The sequence below is a fragment of the Alligator sinensis genome, unplaced genomic scaffold (genome assembly GCF_000455745.1).
Source record: "Alligator sinensis unplaced genomic scaffold, ASM45574v1 scaffold966_1, whole genome shotgun sequence".
Classification (NCBI taxonomy): domain Eukaryota; kingdom Metazoa; phylum Chordata; order Crocodylia; family Alligatoridae; genus Alligator; species Alligator sinensis.
This window is the reverse complement of record NW_005842161.1, coordinates 378800-400813: the sequence shown is the minus strand read 5'-3', so window position 1 is coordinate 400813 and position 22014 is coordinate 378800. Positions and strand designations below refer to the sequence as shown.

Below are 22014 nucleotides of genomic sequence, written 5' to 3'. Positions count from 1 at the left end.
GCACGCTGCAGAGTGCCTCTGAAGTTATCTGACTTCCGGCTGCCGATCGATAGACTGATCACCTATCGATCTTTCTTCCCGTCGCCGAGCGCAATCCCAGACGTACACTTTTCCTGCCGGCTTCGAATTGCGGACGGATTAACTGGCTTGGGCCCCGCCAGCTGGAACAACTCGTGTGGTTGTTCAGACAACCGGACCACCTGCGTCGTGATTGCAAGCGGCGTGAGTAAAGTTTTTTGCAGCCGATAAGTTGTGTCTGCCTCTACATTCACCAGCCCACCCTAACGTACGACCAATTTCTAACGCAACTCGAGTCGCCTCTTGCCGTCCAAGACATTAAGGAGTAACCAGACACCTAGGAGCCAGCTTGAAATTATCATGAATATACTGGAAGGGATCTTCTTAGATGGCCTAGCTATGCTTGCACTGTGATGCCAGCATCAGTGTTTTCTATTTTACCTGTTGTGAATAAACCTCAGTTTATCATGACCCTCAGATTTACCGTAGCCTTTTAACAGACTTAAGGGGATTACTTGGGGTGTTCATAAACTTTGTGGGGAGGACTTCCATCAGTCATCCTGGGAAAAGTATGACAGTATTTGTGGTCAGGGCTCCAACGGGCTGGACGCTGTGATGAACCCTTGACCATTGTTCAAATGTTGCCCATACCCACTCTCACTTGGTTTCTTTGCCTCAGCATTCCCTAACCCGGCAACCGAGTTTTAGTCAATCAAGTTTAAATAGGTCTCCCATAGTGGGACCAGAATGTATGGCCCGAGATGCCTAGTAAACTTTTCTTCTGCGTAGTTTTGGTTAGATGAGGTATGTCTATGGAGAAATAGAAAAAGTCCGTTGTAAGTCCAGCAAGCTGGGTGCTAGGCCTCCCTTTGGAAGACAGAGCTGATGCGTAACAAATGTTAAAAATGGTGTGAAACTTTTCAAATTTTCCTACTCCAAAGGTTGAAGGAGACGCTGGTACCTAAAGTAAAATTTCTGAGGGATACTGGTAACATTTTAGAATTTCCAGGATTTTGAAAAAAAATGTACTATTTATAATGTTTGGTTAAAAATCATCTAGCAAAAATTCTGTGGCAAATGCTGATTTCTTAGTCAGGATGACAACAACTAAGTTGTAGACCCTAGAAACAGTTGGACTTTATGCAGGCAAGCATGTCAAGTGAAATCAATGGTCTAAGCTACATCAAATGTCCCTGTTTCCACAGATTCTGGAAGAAATCAATGCAAGTAAAATTAAGCATAGGCATACATTTGCAGGCCTGAGGTATCTTGTTGAACTTGTTAATTCCCATCTTCATGCAATTGCCTTCATGAAATTGTCCACAATACAAATAATTTTAGCAAAGCCATTTAGGATAAACTTCCATTGGTTTCAATGGAAGCAAGAGAGTATCTAGCAAATTTTCCTTGAAAAAGGCACAAAGTTTCTGCAGGCCGGTAACATACTAGAATGACTGCCACTTCAAAAATGCCAACATGTAGGAACTGGGCATTTCAAACCTTTGGATTTAAAAATATTCAACAGAAGTCTTCTTCCTCAACTATTTTCACAATGCAGTTAAGTAGAACTGGTAGACCACAAGCATTTTTCCAAATCCCAGTGGTCAACAGGGTGATCATATTGTAATCATGAATTATATATAGTCATAACCCTTGAAAAGATAATTCCTTGAGTTGCCAGACTCTAGGAAGAAGGCTGAAGCAAAGCATTCAGCCCAGATGGGACAAGCATTGCTGCATGTTGTTCAACCGTGACCCTTCTACCAATTTAAGGGAATGCAAGGAAAGGCTTTCAAAGGATGCCACTCTAGTCTTCCTCAGATGGAATAATGGTGATGTTATCGAGCCAATGGCTGTGTTCACACACGTGTTTATAGCACTACAAGTATCACAGCACTTTGAAGTGCTACAAAAATGTAGACTAACAAAGAATACAGACATAGAACTGCCCTCCCCCCCCCCACTGGAGTTCTACAAAGTCACCACAAACGCATCCAATGGAGAGGCCAGTGCCATAGCAGCGAAGAAAGGAGGAAGGTGAACAGGGGACTGCCCCAGGGCACCAAAGTGAAGGGGCACCAATAGGCGCTGCCCAGTCAGGGCAGGGTGCAGGACAGAGCCATGAGCAGCTCGTTTGGGGGGGGTGCAGGGAGGGAAGCTCCCACCGCTGCATGCACTCCCAGGCAAGCATTGGGGGGGGCATGTGCCCCCCAGATCTGTGCACATGGCGAGGGCGAGCTGCCACTGCGCTTTGCCCCAGGAGCCAAACTTCATTGCTACAGCACTGGGGAAGGAGGTGGCAAGAGAAGGTCTGAACCCTAGCATTTTTCTTTGCACAGCAAGGGCATATATAGCACGACAAATGTAATGTCTGAACATGGCCAATGAATTCTTTTAAACTTAACCAAAATTATGGAAGAATCCATCAGCAAGTAACTACTGAGAAGCTGTGCTTCTGCCTTGCTGAATCAGGAGTTGGAGTTGGCTTTAGAAGGGGCAAATTTTAGCAAGGGTATTATTGAAACCTCAGCCCCTATCCATTTGGCTTCTTCCCCTTCACAGTAAGTCACTATGGGCCACATTCAAAAAAAGGACTTTGTGCCTAAAGTGGGACTTGGGTAGGATCTAAACACACAAGGCAAAACTGCAATCCCAGAAACTGCTCAGTAGCTTCTTGACTCTAGAGGTCCCTAATAGGCACGTACCCGTATGACCTGAAAGTTCTCCAAGGGCCTAGAGCTGGACCTAATCCAAGCATTTTAGCACCTCACTCCTCTAAAACCCAACCAGGATGAGAACCCAGCCATCCCTGTGGTTAAGAGCCCTGATCCACCTCCTATACTCACTGATAGGAGCATGGTCCAAGCAGAATGCAATGATGACCAGGGAAGTCATTAACATGACTCTCTAAGGTTCACATCCATTGATTTATATACGATAGGATTCAGGACCCCAGAACAATCTGAAGTGCATTAGCGTGTCCAGTTACAGATTATTCTGGTACATGCATTTATTCTGAAGCAAATTTAGTTGTGTTTTTTTTAATTGCCAATCGATAGCCCATTTGCAGTCCTCTAACCACAAAAAAAGGAAAACCCTGCCAGCAACATTACAAGTATTTCCCCACTGCCCTGACAGTATAACATAAACCTAGCTTAGAAGGAAACTTCGTGTGTTGAAAAGGTAGCTCCAGTCCACTAAATCACAGTCTCTTGCTAAGGCTTAAAAAAAAAGAGTGCCAAGCAGTAGCTCTGACATGCGCCAACTGGGAACTTCACACTCAACATCATCTCGATGCATGCAAGGAGTGCTGGCCAGCCATGACTGATGATTTGAGTATGGCCAAAGTCAATCTCAGAAGGAAAGTCCCCAGGTCCCACTTTGTGCAGTTTGACCTATTGTGACAAACCTACTTCTCCCCCTCAGCCTGTACCTTAAATAATAAACAAAGCCTTAGATTTTAGGCCTGGTGTTTCATGAAAATTGCTTTCCCAGCCTAAGATTAGTTATAGTTTCCTGTCTTGATTATAGTCCTTTCTTGCATGAATCCTTAGCCCTCCTAATGTGGGTCAGATGACTCGGTCCAAGATCACAAATGCATTGGTTGATTTTTGTTTCATTTTTCAGCTTCTGTTTGGGCTAGGCATCTCTTGTATATTGAAGAAAAATATGTAAGGCGGCATTATTTACACAAGATTACAGGGATAACTAAAGAAAAACATTTGCATTTTCCCACAGCCATTACAATTTGCAAAAGGCTAAACTTCAAGTTGGGGGATCAGTCTTAGGTTTGATTCACATCCAGCACACTGACACAATGTTCGGAGTGTAGACACAAGACTGGTGAGTTAGACATAGATCGAGGTGCACCAGTAATTTCCAGTACTTCTCTGTGCAAACATGATTGCTCAAGGAAAGGAGGGAGGGTGCTGGTAGCTTCCCCCAGAGTCCCTACATACCTGTTTGGCCGGAACAAGATATGGAGAAGCTGGAGAACTCCACATAAGCCCATTCCTCATTGCTACCACTGAACATGCTTCACCCTGGCAAAGCCATTATCTTCCTTAATCAGCAAAGAGGTAACTATGGAACAATGAGATACTCGATTCCACTTTCTTCTCTCCCCTCCCTGTCCCTAAAATCTCTAAGGTACCTATTACCTTAGCATTTAAGGAGCTGGTGTGTTTTTTCTGTAGCTTTCCCAGCCTTCAGAGTGTGGCAATGGGAACACCCTCCATTAACAGAATCACAAATATCTTGCCCTTTCCAATTTCCTCAGTCATATATACATCACAAAAGCAGACAGAAATAGACAGCATGGAAAGATAAAACATGATGTGATATTCTGGGTAACAGGCTAATAAATAACCTTTAAGAAACTGTAGTTTGCAGTTCAGCCCTACCCACCACAACTCCTGCTTTAAAAGTGAGCTGCAAAAAAAAGCTCAAATTTAAAGCAAAGCCCTTAAGCCCCAGCTTATAAAGGGCAAAGCCCCTATTAAGCCAGCTGCAGGAAAGTACTAGCTTCCATTTACCACTTCTGACATACATTGGAGGTTGTGCAAGAAACCACCAGGTGCTCAAAATGCTCCAGGATGCAACACCTGCCCCATCTACGATACTAAGTGTGAAGTCCCATAGACTCTATGGGACTTTGCTGACCTGTTAAGTAAGGCACATAAGGGTACAAACAGACATCAAATTAAATGGATCAGGACAACATCAGGAGAAAGTGTAGGTATCTTCAAGGCCCCTTAAACTCTGTCTTTTCCTACTTATTTTATAGTAGGAAGAGCTATAGTGCCCACTGCTGTTTCCTTCATTAATAGAAGAACACAATCCAAAAGATATTTTACTTGACATGCTTCTAACTGTAATAGGTTAAGTAGCTTCAATGTAAGGTAAGACCACGCATCTTGCATCTTTCTTTTCATGCAGTAGTCCTGTCATTCTGTAAACTGCCAACTAAGAGCATTTGAGCTCCCTTATATGAGTTTTTAATGACATTTAAACTGGACCCTTGTGATTACATTCAGAACAAGATGTTAGCATACTTCATGGCACTATAACAAAAGTAAAATGTCCCTGCAACTTTTACATAGTCTTAAAATGAGTCAAGTTTATTTATAATCACTTTTATTTTCTTCTTCAAATAGCAAAGCAAAACAGGTCATTTTTACATTGCAGAATAGAACTTTTAAATCTATTATGTAAATATATAACTCCTAAATCCAATATTCATTCATTACAGCCCCCACTTCTACATGCCATTTGAGTCTGGATTTAGGAGTTTCTTTTGGAAAGACATGATTTTTTATATTTTGATCAGAGAAAAAACATAATTAGGTGTAATGCTTTTAAGAGGAAATAAAATTGGTTTTCAGAATAGTGAAATAGAGATTATTCCATTTTCAACAAAAAGGAAGCTAGGTTACAGTAACTTCAAATGCATCTCGTTCTATAAATGCCACATGACTAGAATGGATTACTGTACATGGATGTAAGTTATAACAATTTTACCAAAAAACAGGATAAAGATTAAAAAGTTTCAAACATGGTATTCTGTACATTCATGTTTTCTTGTACAATTTATCTTCATAGCTGACCGGGACTATACCACCACATTCTTCTGTGTTTTCTACTTGATACTTTAAAATAGTACGTCTAATTATATCAATATCACGTCCTAAATGGTCCATCATGGTTGAAATAATCATAGGTGGGCCTTCAAAGTCTATCGAAAAGTACCTGTAATGAAAAACAAAACATGCAATAAACCAAAGTACATGTGACTACACAAACTTTTCATTCATATCATTGGCCTGCTATAAAATGGAACTCCCAATAATCTACCCTGGATTTCTTAGATGTTGGTTTTGGAATGATCTTTAAAATCTTTAAAAGCTTGACAATGTTTTTTGGGTTTTTTTGTTTTTGTTTGTTTGTTTGTTTTTAACTTGGGCAGTTCAATTTATACAGACTTTCACAAACACACTTTCAAATATGCACCTTTCCTTTTCAGAGGCTACTGCTACTTTACTATGCACTAGTACAACAGCAAGGAGATCTTACTGTCTTTATTTGCTCTTTGCTTTTTACACACCCTATATATTTTCATCCTATAATTAAAAGGAATATGCTGCTTTTGTTTTTAATGGACATGCACACATTTATCTGGGAACCATGTCCTTTTGCATATGGAGTATGGATGCAGGAACAGATGTAAATGTTACCACTCCATGTATTGTAAGTGGCAAACCTTCCTCCATCAGAATTTTTTTTTTAAACCGTAGTAGGAAAAGCAAACAAGGAGCTAGCCCCAGTAGGAAAATACTCACTGCTGACTTAATTCTGAAACACCGAGGACATTCAGTTGAAACTGCCTACAGGAAGCCCTAACTGGCGCACATTTAGCAGTTCAACCTATTGCTGACCTTGGCAAGACTACAGAGTTTGCATTTTCAGACACAGACAGCATTGTCTGAAATTCTCAGCATCAGGCAAGTATTTTGTGATATCCACCACTTTATCTTTGACAGGTACACAAGAGCTTACCTATTGCCAGGAGAATCCTGCTCTCCATCAATAAATAGTTCAGGTCTCCTGGGTCACTTCTGCAATAACTCATTAACACAAGTACCCTGGTGTATAGTATCTGGTTCCACCAGCCCATTTTTATTTTGGAAGGAGTTCTGTCACTGACATTGTTCAAGGAAAACAGCTCTACAAACAATACAGCAGTCCCATCTGGAGGAAGGGCTATGACTAAATATTGTGGGATGGTCAATTCCCACACCCTAGTACAACTCCCCCATCCTACAACGTTAATATACCAAATGTGTTCGGAAGGGACGCCTACAATAGTGGCAACCACTGAGTGACCCTACTGCAGCCATCCTGCTCACATAGGAAGTTAAGAAATAGGTATCTTTGCCCTAAGACATTATAGATAACATGACTTTGTGAATAAAAATGTAATTTAAGAGGACTTTTAATCCATCAACTTTTTCTGCCAAGACTAAGTGCAATATGGTACAAAAGAAATACCTGCTCTACTTCTGAATTCCAATTAAAGGCTGGTAGACTAGCTACCCACTTTCATTTCCAACTGTAATATTCATAAAAGATGCAACATATCAATTCCTGTTGAAGTATTTGTTTTTAAACTTCTGTATAAGCAGAGGGTATCAATCTTGAGGTAGACCAAGGCAGCAATGGGAAGACAATATAGAAAATGATTTGGAAGGCAAAGATGCAACAAGATGGAAGGGTTGTACAAGGCACAAGATGATGGAAGGATCAAGTTAAAAGGCAGTTATAGGCCAGTGAGGCTTATAAAATGCTTCAATATAATGCAAAAATGTCAGCCAGAAAGGGAAAAACCCTCATTTTCTTTGTAAAGAAACATAATGCCTAGAACCTTCCATACTTCAGAAAAGCAGATGGCCAGCATACCTGTTAGCCCAATTTGAAAAGAATATTTAATGTGTAGGATTTTTTCCGCAGAAGGGCCAGATTGTAATCTAGTCTAATAGCAAACATTAGTCACGTGTTAGAGCCAACCTCCAAAATGCAATGATGCGTACTGCATGTCAAAAGGAGTGAAAACGGTGCCTCAGCAAAAAAAGAGGGAAGGGGAAGTGCCCCTTATTTGCCAGGTTGTTCATTATGTATAGAATGTTTTTCCTGGACTAAATACATGTGTATTAAGAGACTCGTAAACATCAAAAACACCATATACAAAGAGCAAAATTCAACGTGGTGTAGAGGGTCACCAATACAAAACATCTCTGCTATTTAAAAGTAGACATGGGACCAAAGGAATGCATAGGACTGCTGCAAAGCAGTATATTTTAACACAGAGAGAAAAAGGCGAAGAAAGATCTTTTAACCATTCTCAGTTTCTGAATTAATGTATAACCATACTCTTGTAGAGCAGAAATGGTGTTATCTGGAAAGCCAGATTAAAGTACTGAATTTCCTTATGTTAGGCTCAAATGGCAAATTTCTCCATGCTGGTCATTAAGGGACCCAATCCTGCAGTCAGTACTGGTGAGTAATCCTTCTGGAGCAGATGGTCCAGCTAGTGTAAGCTATAATAGCTCCAGTAAAGCCACTGGAATGGTAGGTAACAACTTATACCAGGACTACATATGGGAATAAACTACTTGCATTAAGAAGGATTTGCAGGATTATGTTTTATTTGTGCCTCATTGCAAACTCTCACAGACTTCAATGAGGATCAGGATTGGGCCCAACAGATTTCGAACACCTGAAATATACTGGTCCTTTTTAAGTCTTTAAAGAGAAGAGAAGTCACCTCCTGACAACTGGAAGCAAATATGTTTTAAGCCAAGACAACAATTTTACAATCTCTGAAGCAAGTATGTGCCCGAGGAAAAAAAAAAGTTATACTTTTAATTAAAGTACTGACTGCCACACTTCAGATAAATAAATACACCTCAACATCATCTAAATCTTGCCCACAGAGGGAGGCTGAAATCCTTCTACAGTTGCATATAAAAATGAAAAAGAAAAAAAACCCCAGTAAATTCCAACTGATCACGCAACATCTAGGTTTGCATGCCCCCAAACCATCAGGCAGCAGCAATATTCATTCATTACAGCCCCCACTTCTGCATGCCATTTGAGTCTGGATTTACATGCAAATTCCGTGCTGCTTTTCATCATGCCTCTAAAACTGCAGTAGATTTCCTCTCAAAACACAGGTTTGCAACTTTATGCTTTCTCTCCCATTAGCAAACAGTGGAAATTTCCACTGACGCACACTTGATAGCTGAAGAGGTGGGGGGATGGGAGGATGAGCTCTTACAGCATCTCTTTATGTCACTTCACAGAATAGGTATTTGGTCTGAAGACAAAACCTGCAGAAATTGGGACAATGATTTATAAACATCAGCCATCCTTCCTTCAAGGAAACGAGGCAGTAATCACTCTAATCTGAGAAAAAAAATACATACATACGTACATACATAAATAAAGGAGGGCCTGCACCAAAAAACATCTTAATTTCTATTAATTTAATTACACTCAAACAAAGCAAAGCAACACAAAACAAACCCCCCTGCTGCAATTCATAAGCTGATCTGGAATTCTGTCAGCAAAGACAACTGAATGTAGTCAGTAGTGATTATATCATTTTTTAAAGCTACAGCTCAATAATGTATACAACAACCTTGTGTTTGTCTCAATTTACACGAACAGACACACACATGCTGCAGCTACTGTTTGTCTAGTGAAAAACAAAACACCCCTAACTCATAAAAGTAGGTGTGTGGGGATGGAGAGGAAAGGGGGAAATGGAAATGTGGGAGGGAAACCATCTCTGCAAGTGCAGCTGAGAAACAGGGCTCCAACAAACTCCCTAGGAGTTAGCAAAGTCACCAGGGGAGAAGTGCAGGAAAATTCCACTGGTTCACTGCAAGACCACAGTTATTTTTGTAATTTTGCTCCACTGGAAATAGAAGAGTGATAGAAATACAGGGTGCAACAGATCCTGTATCAGCTGAAATGGAAGTGCTAAAACAATAAGTTAACTGAAAAATAAGCAAAGCCATCTAAATCAAAAGGTAGGGGCCTGCCCTTGCATATTATATACATTTGCCAAATGAAAGAACTTTCATTTCTGGCATATCCAGGCCAAGAATGATTTCCATCTTCATGTCTAAAAAGTATTCAAATCTCTCCCTCAAATTAGGATACTCATGAGAAGTAACTGGATCAAAGCTTGCATTTAAATCCCCTGAAAACAGTTCTCAGAACTCAGTGTGACAGTGGTCCAAGAGAAAAGAACTAAGAGGTTGACTAATGCACAAGATAGTTGCCCACAATGTCTGTAGGTTATAAAGGAGAGGGTTTCACATTCAACTAGCCACCATCCTTTCATATTTCTGTTTCCTGGGGAAGCTTTAAATCAAAAGTAAGTTTGACATGCAAATGGGTTGAGTGGGAACAAATTCTAAACTACAAAGGTTAGGTTACAAAATCTAACAGGAGTGCTTAGCAAAAAGCTGGGTATTTCTGTTATATTAATGAAATAGTCAATTTTAACACCTGAATTATATCTTTGTTACCCATTAAAATTAACATTATTGAGATGTTAGCACCTAAGTATCTGTCTGCAAACTCAGTGAGATGCCACTGCAAGTTCATGGTCAGAAAAGTTGGTTGCTTGCTTGCTTTTGCATTGGAGAGGACTAATCTGTTTTTGCTCTTAAATTTCTTATCCTTAAAAAAAGAAAAAAGTTCTTCAAAAATACTACACAGATACTAGTCAGAGCCCCAGCAAAATTCTTACCCTAGCACAGCAAAGAAAGGGACCTACTTGAAAAATAGATGCAAATATCAACCTAGTTACAACAGGGTCTTTACTTCTGCTCTTTAAGTGGAGCTGGTATCCAGGCAAAGGAAAAAAAAAACAACACTTTTTCCAGCTATGAGGTTCAGTTGATTAATGAGACTAGCCAATTGCCAGGTACTAGAAATATGCCAGCTACTGGAACTATGGATTAAAACAAGTGAAATATAGTAGCGTTGCAAAAAGCGAAAGAGAGAAAGTAGTGCTGATAAAAATAATCCCTTAATAACGGGGTTTGAAAATTTAAGAGGAAATGGCTCGTGCCTGCTCACGTCTCGTTAGACCAAAAGGAATAGGATTTGAGATGCATGCACCAGTATCTCTGCAGACAATGATTACAGGGAGAAAGGTTACACTGGTTCTGTTTGCTTCATACCTATGCTGTTTATATACAAAAATGTTTTAAAAGGAAAAAAAAAAACCACTTACTGTCAATATACTGGTGCCAGTCTCATCAAACCCACAATTCAATAGTGTCCATCACTTTTACCAGTGGATCTGATTAAGATGTAAGCATCAGAGGCAATTACATGCACACTTCAAGTGATGCTGCCATACTGTGCTGCTCCTTCCGAACTGCACAGAAATTACCTCCCACAAATAAGAGGCAATGGCTCAATAGATCAATGAAGAAAGCCCCATTTACTGGAAGGCAATTATCAATTTGGTGATATACAGAGTACAAGTATGCAGTATTCTAGATTTATTGGCAGTGTAATGAAAGGCAGGGGTTAAAACTTCTTTTCACCAATTAAGTTCCAAACAACTGATGTTGTTTCAAATATGAGCAACAAAAACAAGGCAGGTTGTGTATTGACTGCTCTGTTATGAAGAGAGCAAGCACAAGCTCTTACATGCAATTTATTTTTACTTTTCTATTTAGACCTCAATGCTTCCAATGTTTGAAGAGTTGAAACCAATGGGACTATTTACCTGCATGCAGCTAAGCATGTTGGTACACGTTTGCAGGATCAAACCCTCAGTTGTATTATATTTGTGCATTTTTATCGCTGGGGATTTTGAACGCAGCAAAGCAAATCGGATGGGCGGCTGTGATTTTACTTTTATAAATGAAAGAAAAAGTATTACTTCCAGATGGCATGACTTACCAAATGAGGATTTAACACCTCTTGACCAGATGGAAGTAGTACTCTGTAATGAGCTGGTTGTACAAGAAGAAGTTGTCTAAGTAGGGTTTCTGACCTCAAATACTTCATCCCCAGGGGAAAAAAAACAACCACCCATGAACAACATTCCCTGAAACTTACCTAATAATGTGTTTAATGTTCGTATCACTTTAGGAACATTCCAACTGGTTAAATGGTCCTTGCCCCAAGTCTACATACTGGGAATGTGTAGCATAGAAATAAAAAGGAGCAAATCCTGTTTGTGTCCATCTTCCAGTGCACAAGGCACTTCTATGGTTCTCCCATTCAATGAGGGAAGGACCTAAGGAAGCCATAAAGGAAAAATCTGCGCACCTCACCTACTCATCAGGCTTGCACAGAGGAGAGCTGCAAAAAGAGGGACAGAATATCCTGTCTAGGTGCCCCGATAGTCTTTTCTCTGCAGGAAAAGGAATAAAAGGGGTGCAGAAGCTAGTCCAGCTACTCCAAAAAATTGGAGTAGGAGTTGTCGAGCAGCTTGCTACACAGGAACTCCCTGAAGGCCAGCTCAGTTACTCTTGCTGCATCCTAAGGAGAATCTCAGCCTGTCACTTGTCTAGTCTCACACAATGAATTAAGAGCAGAACTGAGATATACAACCTAGGTCCTGATGGCTACTCATGGGTTCTGATTCTTAAACCCTTCCCCCATCACTGCAGTATCTGAGTGTTGCAAGTACAGTTGTAATAGAGGAATTCTCCACCCATACATTAAAAATAGCTCCAAGAATCCAGAACAGCAAGAACAAAAGAAAAAAAAACTTAATTTTCCATTTCAGAAAACAAGTAGGTAGATGAGTACCTAGGATATACAGCAAAACAAAACAAAAAAACAGAGATTAAGTTGCAGGTGGCGAATAGCATTTGCCATCTTTTCTAAAATCAAACTTGGGAAGGACGAAAACCACCAATGAGGTAGTTAGAGCTAACATATATGATAGTTACGAGCAGGGATCCTGGTTTTCCCTGACCAAAAAAAAAAAAAAAAAAATCATCACGAATTCTCTGATAAAAAACCCAAAATTTGTGATTAAAATGAAAGGTCCCCCACAGCCTCGTGGCCCTGCTCGTGCCCCTCACACCTCACCCACAGCGCTGCTGGTGCCCCTCGCCCCACCACCCACAGCCCGCTCCAGCCCTGCCAGAGGGGGTCCTCAGGCTATGGATCCACAGACCTGAGTCTGTAGCAAAGCAGAACCCAGCTCTCTCCCTGCTGCAGGTTCAGGCAGAGTGGGGGAAGAAAGGGGGCAGCTTCCCCAACTGTGCACACTCCAGGGGGGACCCATGCTCCCCAGATCTGTGTGGGGAGCAGAGGCAGGCTGCCTGCTGTGGGGCCTCTGCAGCCCAGTGGGCGTGACCCGGCGCTGCAGTGCACAGCAGGGCCATGCAGAAAAACTGCTTGCAGCTGTGAGCGCCACGCTGCCCCGGCAACGCATCCACTACGCGCGCAACAGCAGCAAGGGGCACAACCCTGTGCCACCGCCCTCACTGCTGCTGCGTGCATAGGGGATGCATCACCAGGACAACACAGAGCTCACAGCAGCAAGCAGCTTTCCTGCACAGCCCTGCAGCACCAGGTTGTGCCTGCCAGGCTGTGAGGCCCCAGGGGAGGGAAGCAGGATAGGAACCTGAGCCTGCAGTGAGCAGTCCACTCCCAGGTTGGGGGGGGGGCACATGCCCGCCCCTCCCCCCCAGGATTGTGCGCAATGCCAGGGAGCCTGCCCCTCTCCCTGGTCCCCAGACAAGCTGCCCGAGGCTGCATCCCACTCTTCACCTGGGCCCTGCAGCTGAGCATTGCAGCCCCAACCCACCAACTCCCTCCCTATGGGGGCCTCAATTCCAAACCCCCCGCCCCCTTACCTGCAGGAGCTGCTCTCCAGGCTGCCTGGCAGCCATGTGCATACACATGCACATGGCACCCCCTGCCTGACTGCCCTCCTCCTGCTCCCTCCCAGCCCCCTTGCAGGCTGGAAATCTGCCACTGCAAAATTCACAGGTTTCTCCAGTAAGATGAGAAATCCATCTTTTACTCCATTTTTCCATGGGAAATGGAAAACCTGGATCCCTGGTTATGAGTAACTATTGCATGCAGTTTGTGATGGAATTCAAATAAAAGAAATGAATCCTGAATGACTGTGGAGAGGACTAACAGTTACTGAAATCAAAATAAATTGGAGGGAAAAAAATAAAAGCCACACAGGCTGATAGTATGATGGCTCTCAAAAACTGCCATACTAAATCTGAGTACTGACTAGGACTCATGCACACCATCTGTTCTATTAGACAGAGATAATTGATTTCAAAATACTCAGTGCCATTTCACAAAAATATCATTAGTAACCAATCTCTTGGGCACAGAGATCAGGGTCAGAAGTGGTATTCAAAAAATGCTTGAATTCCTGGCTGCTACTCTTTGTGCTCCCATCCCTAGGTCATGGTTCTCTAGGTTATTAAACCCTGGTTATGCAAAGAGTCTAGTTCATTACATTACTGCGGCAACCTTTGAACTGCTTTTTCAAAATTATTTTTGGGAGACTATTATAGTAGATCCCCTTAAAGGAAAACAACAAGCACAGCAAAATGTTTTACCTGGTTTCTTCAGCTGTAAAATGTCAGGGCCCTACACAAACTAACAAACTGGCATGACAGGCTATACTGTATAGTATCTGCTCTCCTAAAGAAAAATCATCCAAAAGCCATCAATCCATAAGCAACATCAACATAACCCGAGACTCAAGGCTGGGAAAAATCTGTGACAGACTCATATAATTTATCACATGCTTTAAATCAGAGCAAGTTCTTTGAAAGTTGTTTTGGAGATCCAATCATTGTGTAGTATGTTAAATAGCACCTACAGGATCTGAAGTCTACCATCTTCTGGATTCAAATCCTAATTCACTCTTACTAAAACAGCTTAAGTTTGCCGATTCCAAAAACAAGCACATCCATATTCAGGAGAGCATAACTTTGTATTAAACAGGAAAATAACTACTGTATTAAGTTGCATTACTTAAACGCAGGTCATTAAGATGAGAACTAAGGACAAGTTAGACTAACAGTGACTTCGTTCTTAATGAACAAGTATTGCCTAAAGCAGGGGATAAAGTCAGGAAGCCTAGTTTATAGTCTTTCAGTGATTCTTCTAATACTGTGACTTTGGCTAAGTCACTTAGGTACCTGACTCCCACTGGAAACAGTATTAGAGTCCTTGTACAGCAGTTTATCTACCTATAAAAAAATAGTAATAAAGATGTTGCAAGATATTACATGGCATATTTTACCAAGGTTCTAAAAACCTTTTCCAAAAACGTTAATATTTACAAACCTTATCATGGAGCCACACAAAGCAGTATTGTAAAGGTTTAATTAGTAACCTCTTCCTTTTTGCATTGAAGGGGTGGGAAAATGATTTAATAGCTCTATTTTTTTAAATTCACATGTCACCTATATTCATACCTACTTGCGTTACCTGAAATTTACAGTTTTTCTTACATTAAAAGCATCCTATAGATCACACATGTTCCCTGGGAACTAATTCTCAGCAGCCCAAGGCAGATTTGTTATTGTTATTAGAAAACAAGGATTTTTATTTCTTTAATTACAAAAAGGCATCACTTGCCTAAAAATGATGATCAAAGTAAGAGGAAAAACACCAGAAAGTCTATGTAGATTACTTGCAAAATTTTGGTCCCATTCAATCAATGGTAAAGCTTCCTCTGACTTCAATAAGACCAGGATTTCATTTTGTAGGTTGGTATTGGGCCTCACTGACATTTCCTTATGACAAAAGAATCAGATAGAGTAAATGATCAAATAAATTCTACTTAAACATGGAATTCTGCATCAAGCAATAGCTCTTCCTAAGAAACTAGATCTAGAAAAAATAAAGCAGCATCTCACACATCACAATTTTGGGTTAAAAAGATATTTTCTCATTTCAGAAATGTTTTACATGTTTAATCCAACATGCACATTAATATGGATTATTATCCATCTTCTTCCTAGTAGTTAAATGTAAAAGATCAGAACTACACCAAAATCCAAAAGGTGCATACCGTCAAATTCCTAGGAAAACTATCCCTGTTACAATGTTTACAATAGTTGTTTTTCTAAAATATATCAAACATATGGATAGCAATACATTTAAAAGGATGAAAAAGTCATGAATTTGCACTAATTAAGGAGCTTCCTATACCCGCAACACACAAACTTCTTTCTGTGTATACTTAGGCTGCGTTCTACCCTCCGGAGCAGTGTTTCCCAACTAGTATGCTACAGCACAAAAGTGCGCCATAAGAAGTGACCAGGCATGCCGCAGAATTTTGCCGTGGCAACAAGCTACAAAATGAGCTACAATAGGTATGAGGATGGGGAATGCCTTAACAGGTATGCGGTGGAACACTTTTATTAATGTAAATGTGCTTTGGGCTGTAAAAGGTTGGGAAACACTACTCTGGAGGATTTAAATGCCCAATTCCCATAAATTTCAATAATAATTGTGGATCTAGATCCTCCATGTCAGGAATGTCAGGTACACAGCCTGTGACCTGGACATGGCCTGCGGAGGTGGGTCATCTTCCCTGCCTCCTTCTCACAGGGCCAAAAATGAAGGAGCAAGAGCAGGAGTTGCCCAAGCACATGGTTCATGTCCCCATCTCAACCTTATGCTGCAACAGGAGGAGGCATCAACATAGCACCTACTGCAGCTGCTGGCAAATTTACTGCTCCCCATTGTCAGTGCCAGTGGCCATGGGAATCAGCAGCATTTGGCAAGGGGCAGGGGCCAGTGCCAGTACAGTAGGGACTGTGCTGCCAACTATCCCCGCAGCATCAGGAATCCACATTAACCTTCTGCTGCCTGCTGTGCCAACACTTCCTTTCGCAGCAGTGACCCTGGTTGTGGGACTTCTTGCTGTAACTGCCAGAGTCACAGCAAGACAAGGGCATGGGCAAAACCCACTGTAGTCATAATGGTTGTGACCTGCAGACACCTGCAAAAGCATGGAACAAGGTCCACGGACCAGTTTGAGTGTGACATCCCCGTTGTGTGTAAAAATTAGATAGCAGTAAAATTCTCATTTCCTGACAAGGTTTCCTGGATATTCCTTTAATATTCACTGGCTTCTCATGCAGCAGCAGTTTTTTTGTGAGGAATGACAGGGTAATATGATAACACTCAGGTAGAAAAACCACATAATGAAGACAAGTGTCCTACAAGCTGACCTGTAGAAGTATATATTTTCCGGTTTGATTTTTTGCCAGTCAGTGAAGGCAAGACATTATTCTGGCTAAGTTCTCTGGTTGCTTCATCATGTCTGCTACAGTGCATGACTCAGCGTCACATTTGTTAGTCAAAAACTCTGTAAGTTATATATGGCACGTAAAGATTTCAACTGTATTTTAAAGTGCCATTAGCTGGATGAAGAAAGCATGAGGTAAAACTGAAAGTAGTGTCAAAACTAGAGGAGGTAGATCATCAGAGCACTTTACTCCGGGACTTAGAAGAGCCACCTGGATCACATGCTTCTGGCTCTCCCCATTTCCATGCGAGGAAACAGAATTGAGGGAAAGATCAAATGGAGAGTAAAAACAGACAGCATAAATGTACCTAGAAAGATACATCACCTACCATAACAAAGGCAAGCAGAAATCCATTATATACTTTATTGATGTTGCTTTTCCATGTAAACGAGCGCTGCAGTTAGCAGAGATGTCATGCCCCTCAAAATGGATGAGAGGTGGTTGCTCACTAGGACTAGAATCACCAGTGAGATGGTGTCTTAAGTCCTGGGTCACACCAAGAATATTTTACCATTCTAATATCACCCTAACACTTGGGATGTCTAAAGCATAGCAACAGATTCAGTGTGCACCACAGGAACATACAAGCACCTGGAAACTTAACAGGGAATTGTAAGTTTAAAAATGAGTTCTACAGTCTCATGACAAAAACACTCTACATAACACTGAAATATTCAGGATTCTTCTCTTAGTCACAGTACCTCCTGAACTAATCCTACTGCCCATTTGGTTATTTCAGAAACAGCTCTGACAGAAGGAGAGATGTTACAGGGAAAAGGGGGAATAAACAAGATTTAAAACTGCCTCTTAAAGGAAAGATTAGTAGTTTTTCTTAACAAATGTAAGACTACTGGTGTAGAGTTGGCTCACTGTAATATTATGAGGAACTACTATTGCTTTTTATATTTTATACATTTAAAAACAAAACAAAAACAAAAAAAGACTTCCCATACAAGTGCGTCACAAGTCCTTACAAAACAGCATTTGTTACAAGATAAACAATTGCATTTTTATTTTTTATTTCTAGATTATACTAAAACAACCTGAATGAATTATGGTCCCAACCACATATCTGATGGTACATCAATAACACACCATAACTAAGTGCTGTTATGCAATACAATCTGGTACAAAAGAATAACCACAAACACAAAAGACCTAAATAGATAAGTTTTCCCAGGATTTAGATGGCACTATCGGTTCAGCTTAATAAGGCTGACTAGTGCTTTCCCCTTGTAAGACCCTGATGCCAAACCTGATTTAATATTATGTGCTGGGTTTTGCCTTCAGGATGATTTTTTTTGTGGTTAAAACAGGTTTTGTTTCATGTTAAAAAAATATGAAGACTTTTCTCTGAAAAGCTCCCATGCTTGCAGCAAAGACTTGAAATTTGGATGAGCCAGGGTTATGTAGCAAACAAGGTAGTGTGGTAAAAATATGTTATAATCTAGTCATTATGATTTTGCAATAACGTTTGTGTAGCAGCTGTGTGGTAAAAATGTCTCATCTCCCTACACAAAGGCTTCACAGCTGAGAACTGTTTAGTTTCACTACATAATTGCTTCTGCATATTATCACACTTGCTTCTGCTAAGGTATGTAGGCCAATGATAGATTTACGAGTAGCACTAGACTTCTGCAGACATAGCCAGGAACAGATGCAACAAATAACTCCTTACGAGAGATAAGAGAAGAGGCACAGGGAAAGGTGCTGATGTGAAGAACTCAGACCTTGACCAAAGAATGACCGAAATGGACTTAAGGATGGCCCCAGGGAGGAGTTTTAAGATGTAAATGAGACATGTATGTAAACCATCATAGAACATGTACCTGCTAGACATATGTTGTAAGACGTAATACTTGGGCTACCAATAATTACGCGACACGTTAGAATCTTTTGTTTATGTTAGCTATAAAAAGGAACCCCAGACTCTGTTTGGGGTCGACACGGATTTGAGTAAATTAAGCTCCCTTGTCGAACTTGTTTGCAAACAATAAATCTGAAATTGAACCCAGCCTGTGTGTGTGACTCTCTCCTAGAGGTGGATTGGACAAGCCTCCAGGGGCACGAAACTAGCCGTTTGTGCAACAGTAGTGGTCTGCAAGACACTTCACTTGTTGCAGAAGTTAGATGTTTAGTAAAAAGATGCAATCTAATTTTTAAGAAATTGAATGATGCCCTGAAGAACTGGATGCCCCCTGTCTGCCACAGAATTCATAGATGATAGCGGTCAAGTTGCTTAAAGCAAACTTCTAACAGACAGTATTTGCCTGTTGTCTTGTTGTGTTTTCCTGGTGCCTGGCTTGAAAACTTAGGTCTGATTTATAGAACTGCTAGGCACACATACCTGCTACTGAAGTCAGTGTCATCCAGTCTGCGCTCCAAACATACTGAAAAATTAGTCTTAACAGTATATAGCATTTCATATATTTAGGCATCTAAAATTGAGCTTCCAAAATTAATGGTAAGCAACATTAATTTTCATGTGCATCCACTCCTCACCTGTAAGGGATTATATTATCCTCTCATTCTATAACAGTGTTGTGAAAGTAGTTATGATAATGATGCATTATGTTACTGTGATGTCAGAAAAACCTTGAGGAAATTAATAATTCTGTTTCAGAATATGGTTTGAATAGTGGGCAGTTAATGAAGTACAGGCTACACAATGAATGGGGAAAAAAAAGATATTAAACAACAGCTCATTAAGGGAGCATCATCCATTCTGGGTAGAAAAAAAGGCAGGGTTCTTGTGGGAAATTAGTATGCTGCCACAAAATTAAAAGCTGTATCATAATGCATGTGCATAAGGACCAACGTGAGATTGCAGAAGCAACCTTAATTCTGGCATTACAAACTTTTGTGCATGTTTTTGCAATCTTAATCGTGTTCTTTAAAATATGTTGTGTGTGTGTGCAATTCCACGTGGCACTAGAAACATGCATAGCAACTGACAGACAAGGCAGACTCTCACCCTGATGAGGCCAATTAATGGGGCCACATGCTGGAGCAACTACCTATTTGAAGGAGTGGGCAATGGGTTAATGAGTGATAATTCCAAGCAGCAAGAAGGAAAGATGGAGGTAAGCAATGGCAAGTACTACTGCTTTGGCTAGTAACATGCACATCATGGAGGTTACAAGAATTTTTAAAACTGATAGGGATCGCCTCTCCTACTTCATAGAGGAGAATAAAAAAGGTCTTTATATGTGAGAGTGAATCTGTCAGTCAGCCCTGGGGAGAGAAGTTAGAAGTGGTCATGCAGGTGAAAAGTGCATCTTTGGTAGCATATGACAACTGCTAATATGCAACCTAGCCAAAGGTTAGTCTGCATGTTGACTGGCCATCAAATTACACTTACGTATGTTAAAAGCAATAAGAAGAGTGGGTATCCAATTGTGATTTTGATTACTGTACACAACCACAGTGCAGTACTGGTTGCCTAGCAACATTTCACAAATCCTTGCTGAGAGGCAGCATTCATTTCAGAGGCAGGTCTCAAAGAGCAGCAAAACCCAAAGTTGAGCAATGAAAGAATGAATGAAGCTCTACGGTATGCTTTCATTGGCACTATATAAGGACACTCACATTCAATATAAGAATACAGCCTATCATTTTTTTTATGAATGTTTATCAAATCAAATTGTTACTACACTTTCCTCAGATTATACCAATAGTCATAATTAATAAAAAAAAAAAAGTCATCAGGAAAAATACCCATGTTTGCCATGACACAAACAGCAGCTAAAACTTTGTTCAGACATTGTGAGGGGGAAGAGAAGGGAGAACTGGTTTTGCCGATTAGTAATTGACCCTGGTTATGTGACAAGACTTCTACCAAACACCCTAAAAACTAGCTAATATAATATATATATTCCCCCCTCCAAGTGAGGAGCATCCAAGCATCCACATGGAAAAATGTTCCATATCAAGAAGAGGTCTCTCTGAATACAGCTCATTAACATAGCCTTGAAACAAAATTATTTTGTAATACATGATTTATGATGTACAATAAAGCTAATCATGCAGTAGATAAAGATATAGCACTGCACAATTTTTATGCTAATAGCTACAGGACACTTACCCGAGTGACCAATTACCTAAATACTTAACCTAACAGGTACATGACAGAATAAAACAGTCAACTTTACATGCTAAAGCATTCTTAAAGGAATGTTAAAGACACTTGAATATACCATACCCTCCTCTGCTGTGACGTTGACTGTGCTTGGTGATTTTATATGGCAATGATCTTTCTCCCAGGTTTTCCAAATTCCTCACAACTGCTCCTCTCTCCATCAGAGCCTCTACAGTGCGCTTCAGTGTAGCAGCTGTTTCAGGCTTTAAAAGAAAAATGAAGTACAATAACAACTAGGTATGTGTCTAAATTAATGAAAGTCAGTTAACAGCTGGTTAAGTATCAGAGTAGGCAGATAAGTAACACAACAAGCCAAAAGAGAACATACACAAATACACTTTGTTATATTTTAGCAAGGTGTCAAATACATTTTTAAGTAGTATGGTTGTTTTTTTACCACCAAAAACAACTACAAACTACTACTGAGTTCAGTGATGCCAAATTAGAACCAACTTCACTGCATGGGTGGGCAGACAGGAATGGCCAATGAACTTGATTAGTGCAGGTCTTGTTTGGTATTTTTGTGACCTTTTTTGAACTGGAGGAAGTCAATGCGTAGGCGAAGAGCTCAATTCACATTTCTGCAGATCAACTTGCATTTGAATTGAGTTCCTGGATTCATTACACATTTTCTCAATACAATGATTTTTCATAATTTGTGATGTTCTCAACACACTATCTGAGATGAGTGCAAGTGGAACACCACCAATTTTGGTTGATTGCAAGTAGCACTGATCAACAACAAGCATACTTACCTGATCATTTCCATTATGCACGTAAAAACCCCTATGACCCTTCATTATTTTAATTCATGCCACATAATGTCATAGCTTTTATGTATGTTTGTAATTTGAACTGAATTCTTTGGTTTTATTTACAATACAAAGAACTAAAGAAGGACAAACTGAATTCCACTTCTAACAAGTGCTGATACTTATAGATTCATAGATGCTAGGGTCAGAAGGGACCTCAATAGATCATCGAGTCCAACCCCCTGCATAGGCAGGAAAGAGT

General features: G+C 40.5%; 1 protein-coding gene across 1 annotated transcript in view; it reads right to left on the bottom strand.

The window, feature by feature from the left end:
* Window positions 1-5111: 5111 nt before the first annotated feature.
* The window catches only part of MRPS6 (mitochondrial ribosomal protein S6), a 62343-nt gene continuing 45440 nt past the window's right edge, over window positions 5112-22014 (bottom strand). The window contains exons 4-5 of the mRNA XM_025206533.1: window positions 21064-21203; window positions 5112-5766 (exon numbers count right to left, since the gene is read on the bottom strand). Of these exons, the coding sequence (XP_025062318.1) occupies window positions 5589-5766; window positions 21064-21203 (318 nt within the window). The 3' untranslated portion in view covers window positions 5112-5588. The remainder of the gene's footprint in view (window positions 5767-21063; window positions 21204-22014) is intronic.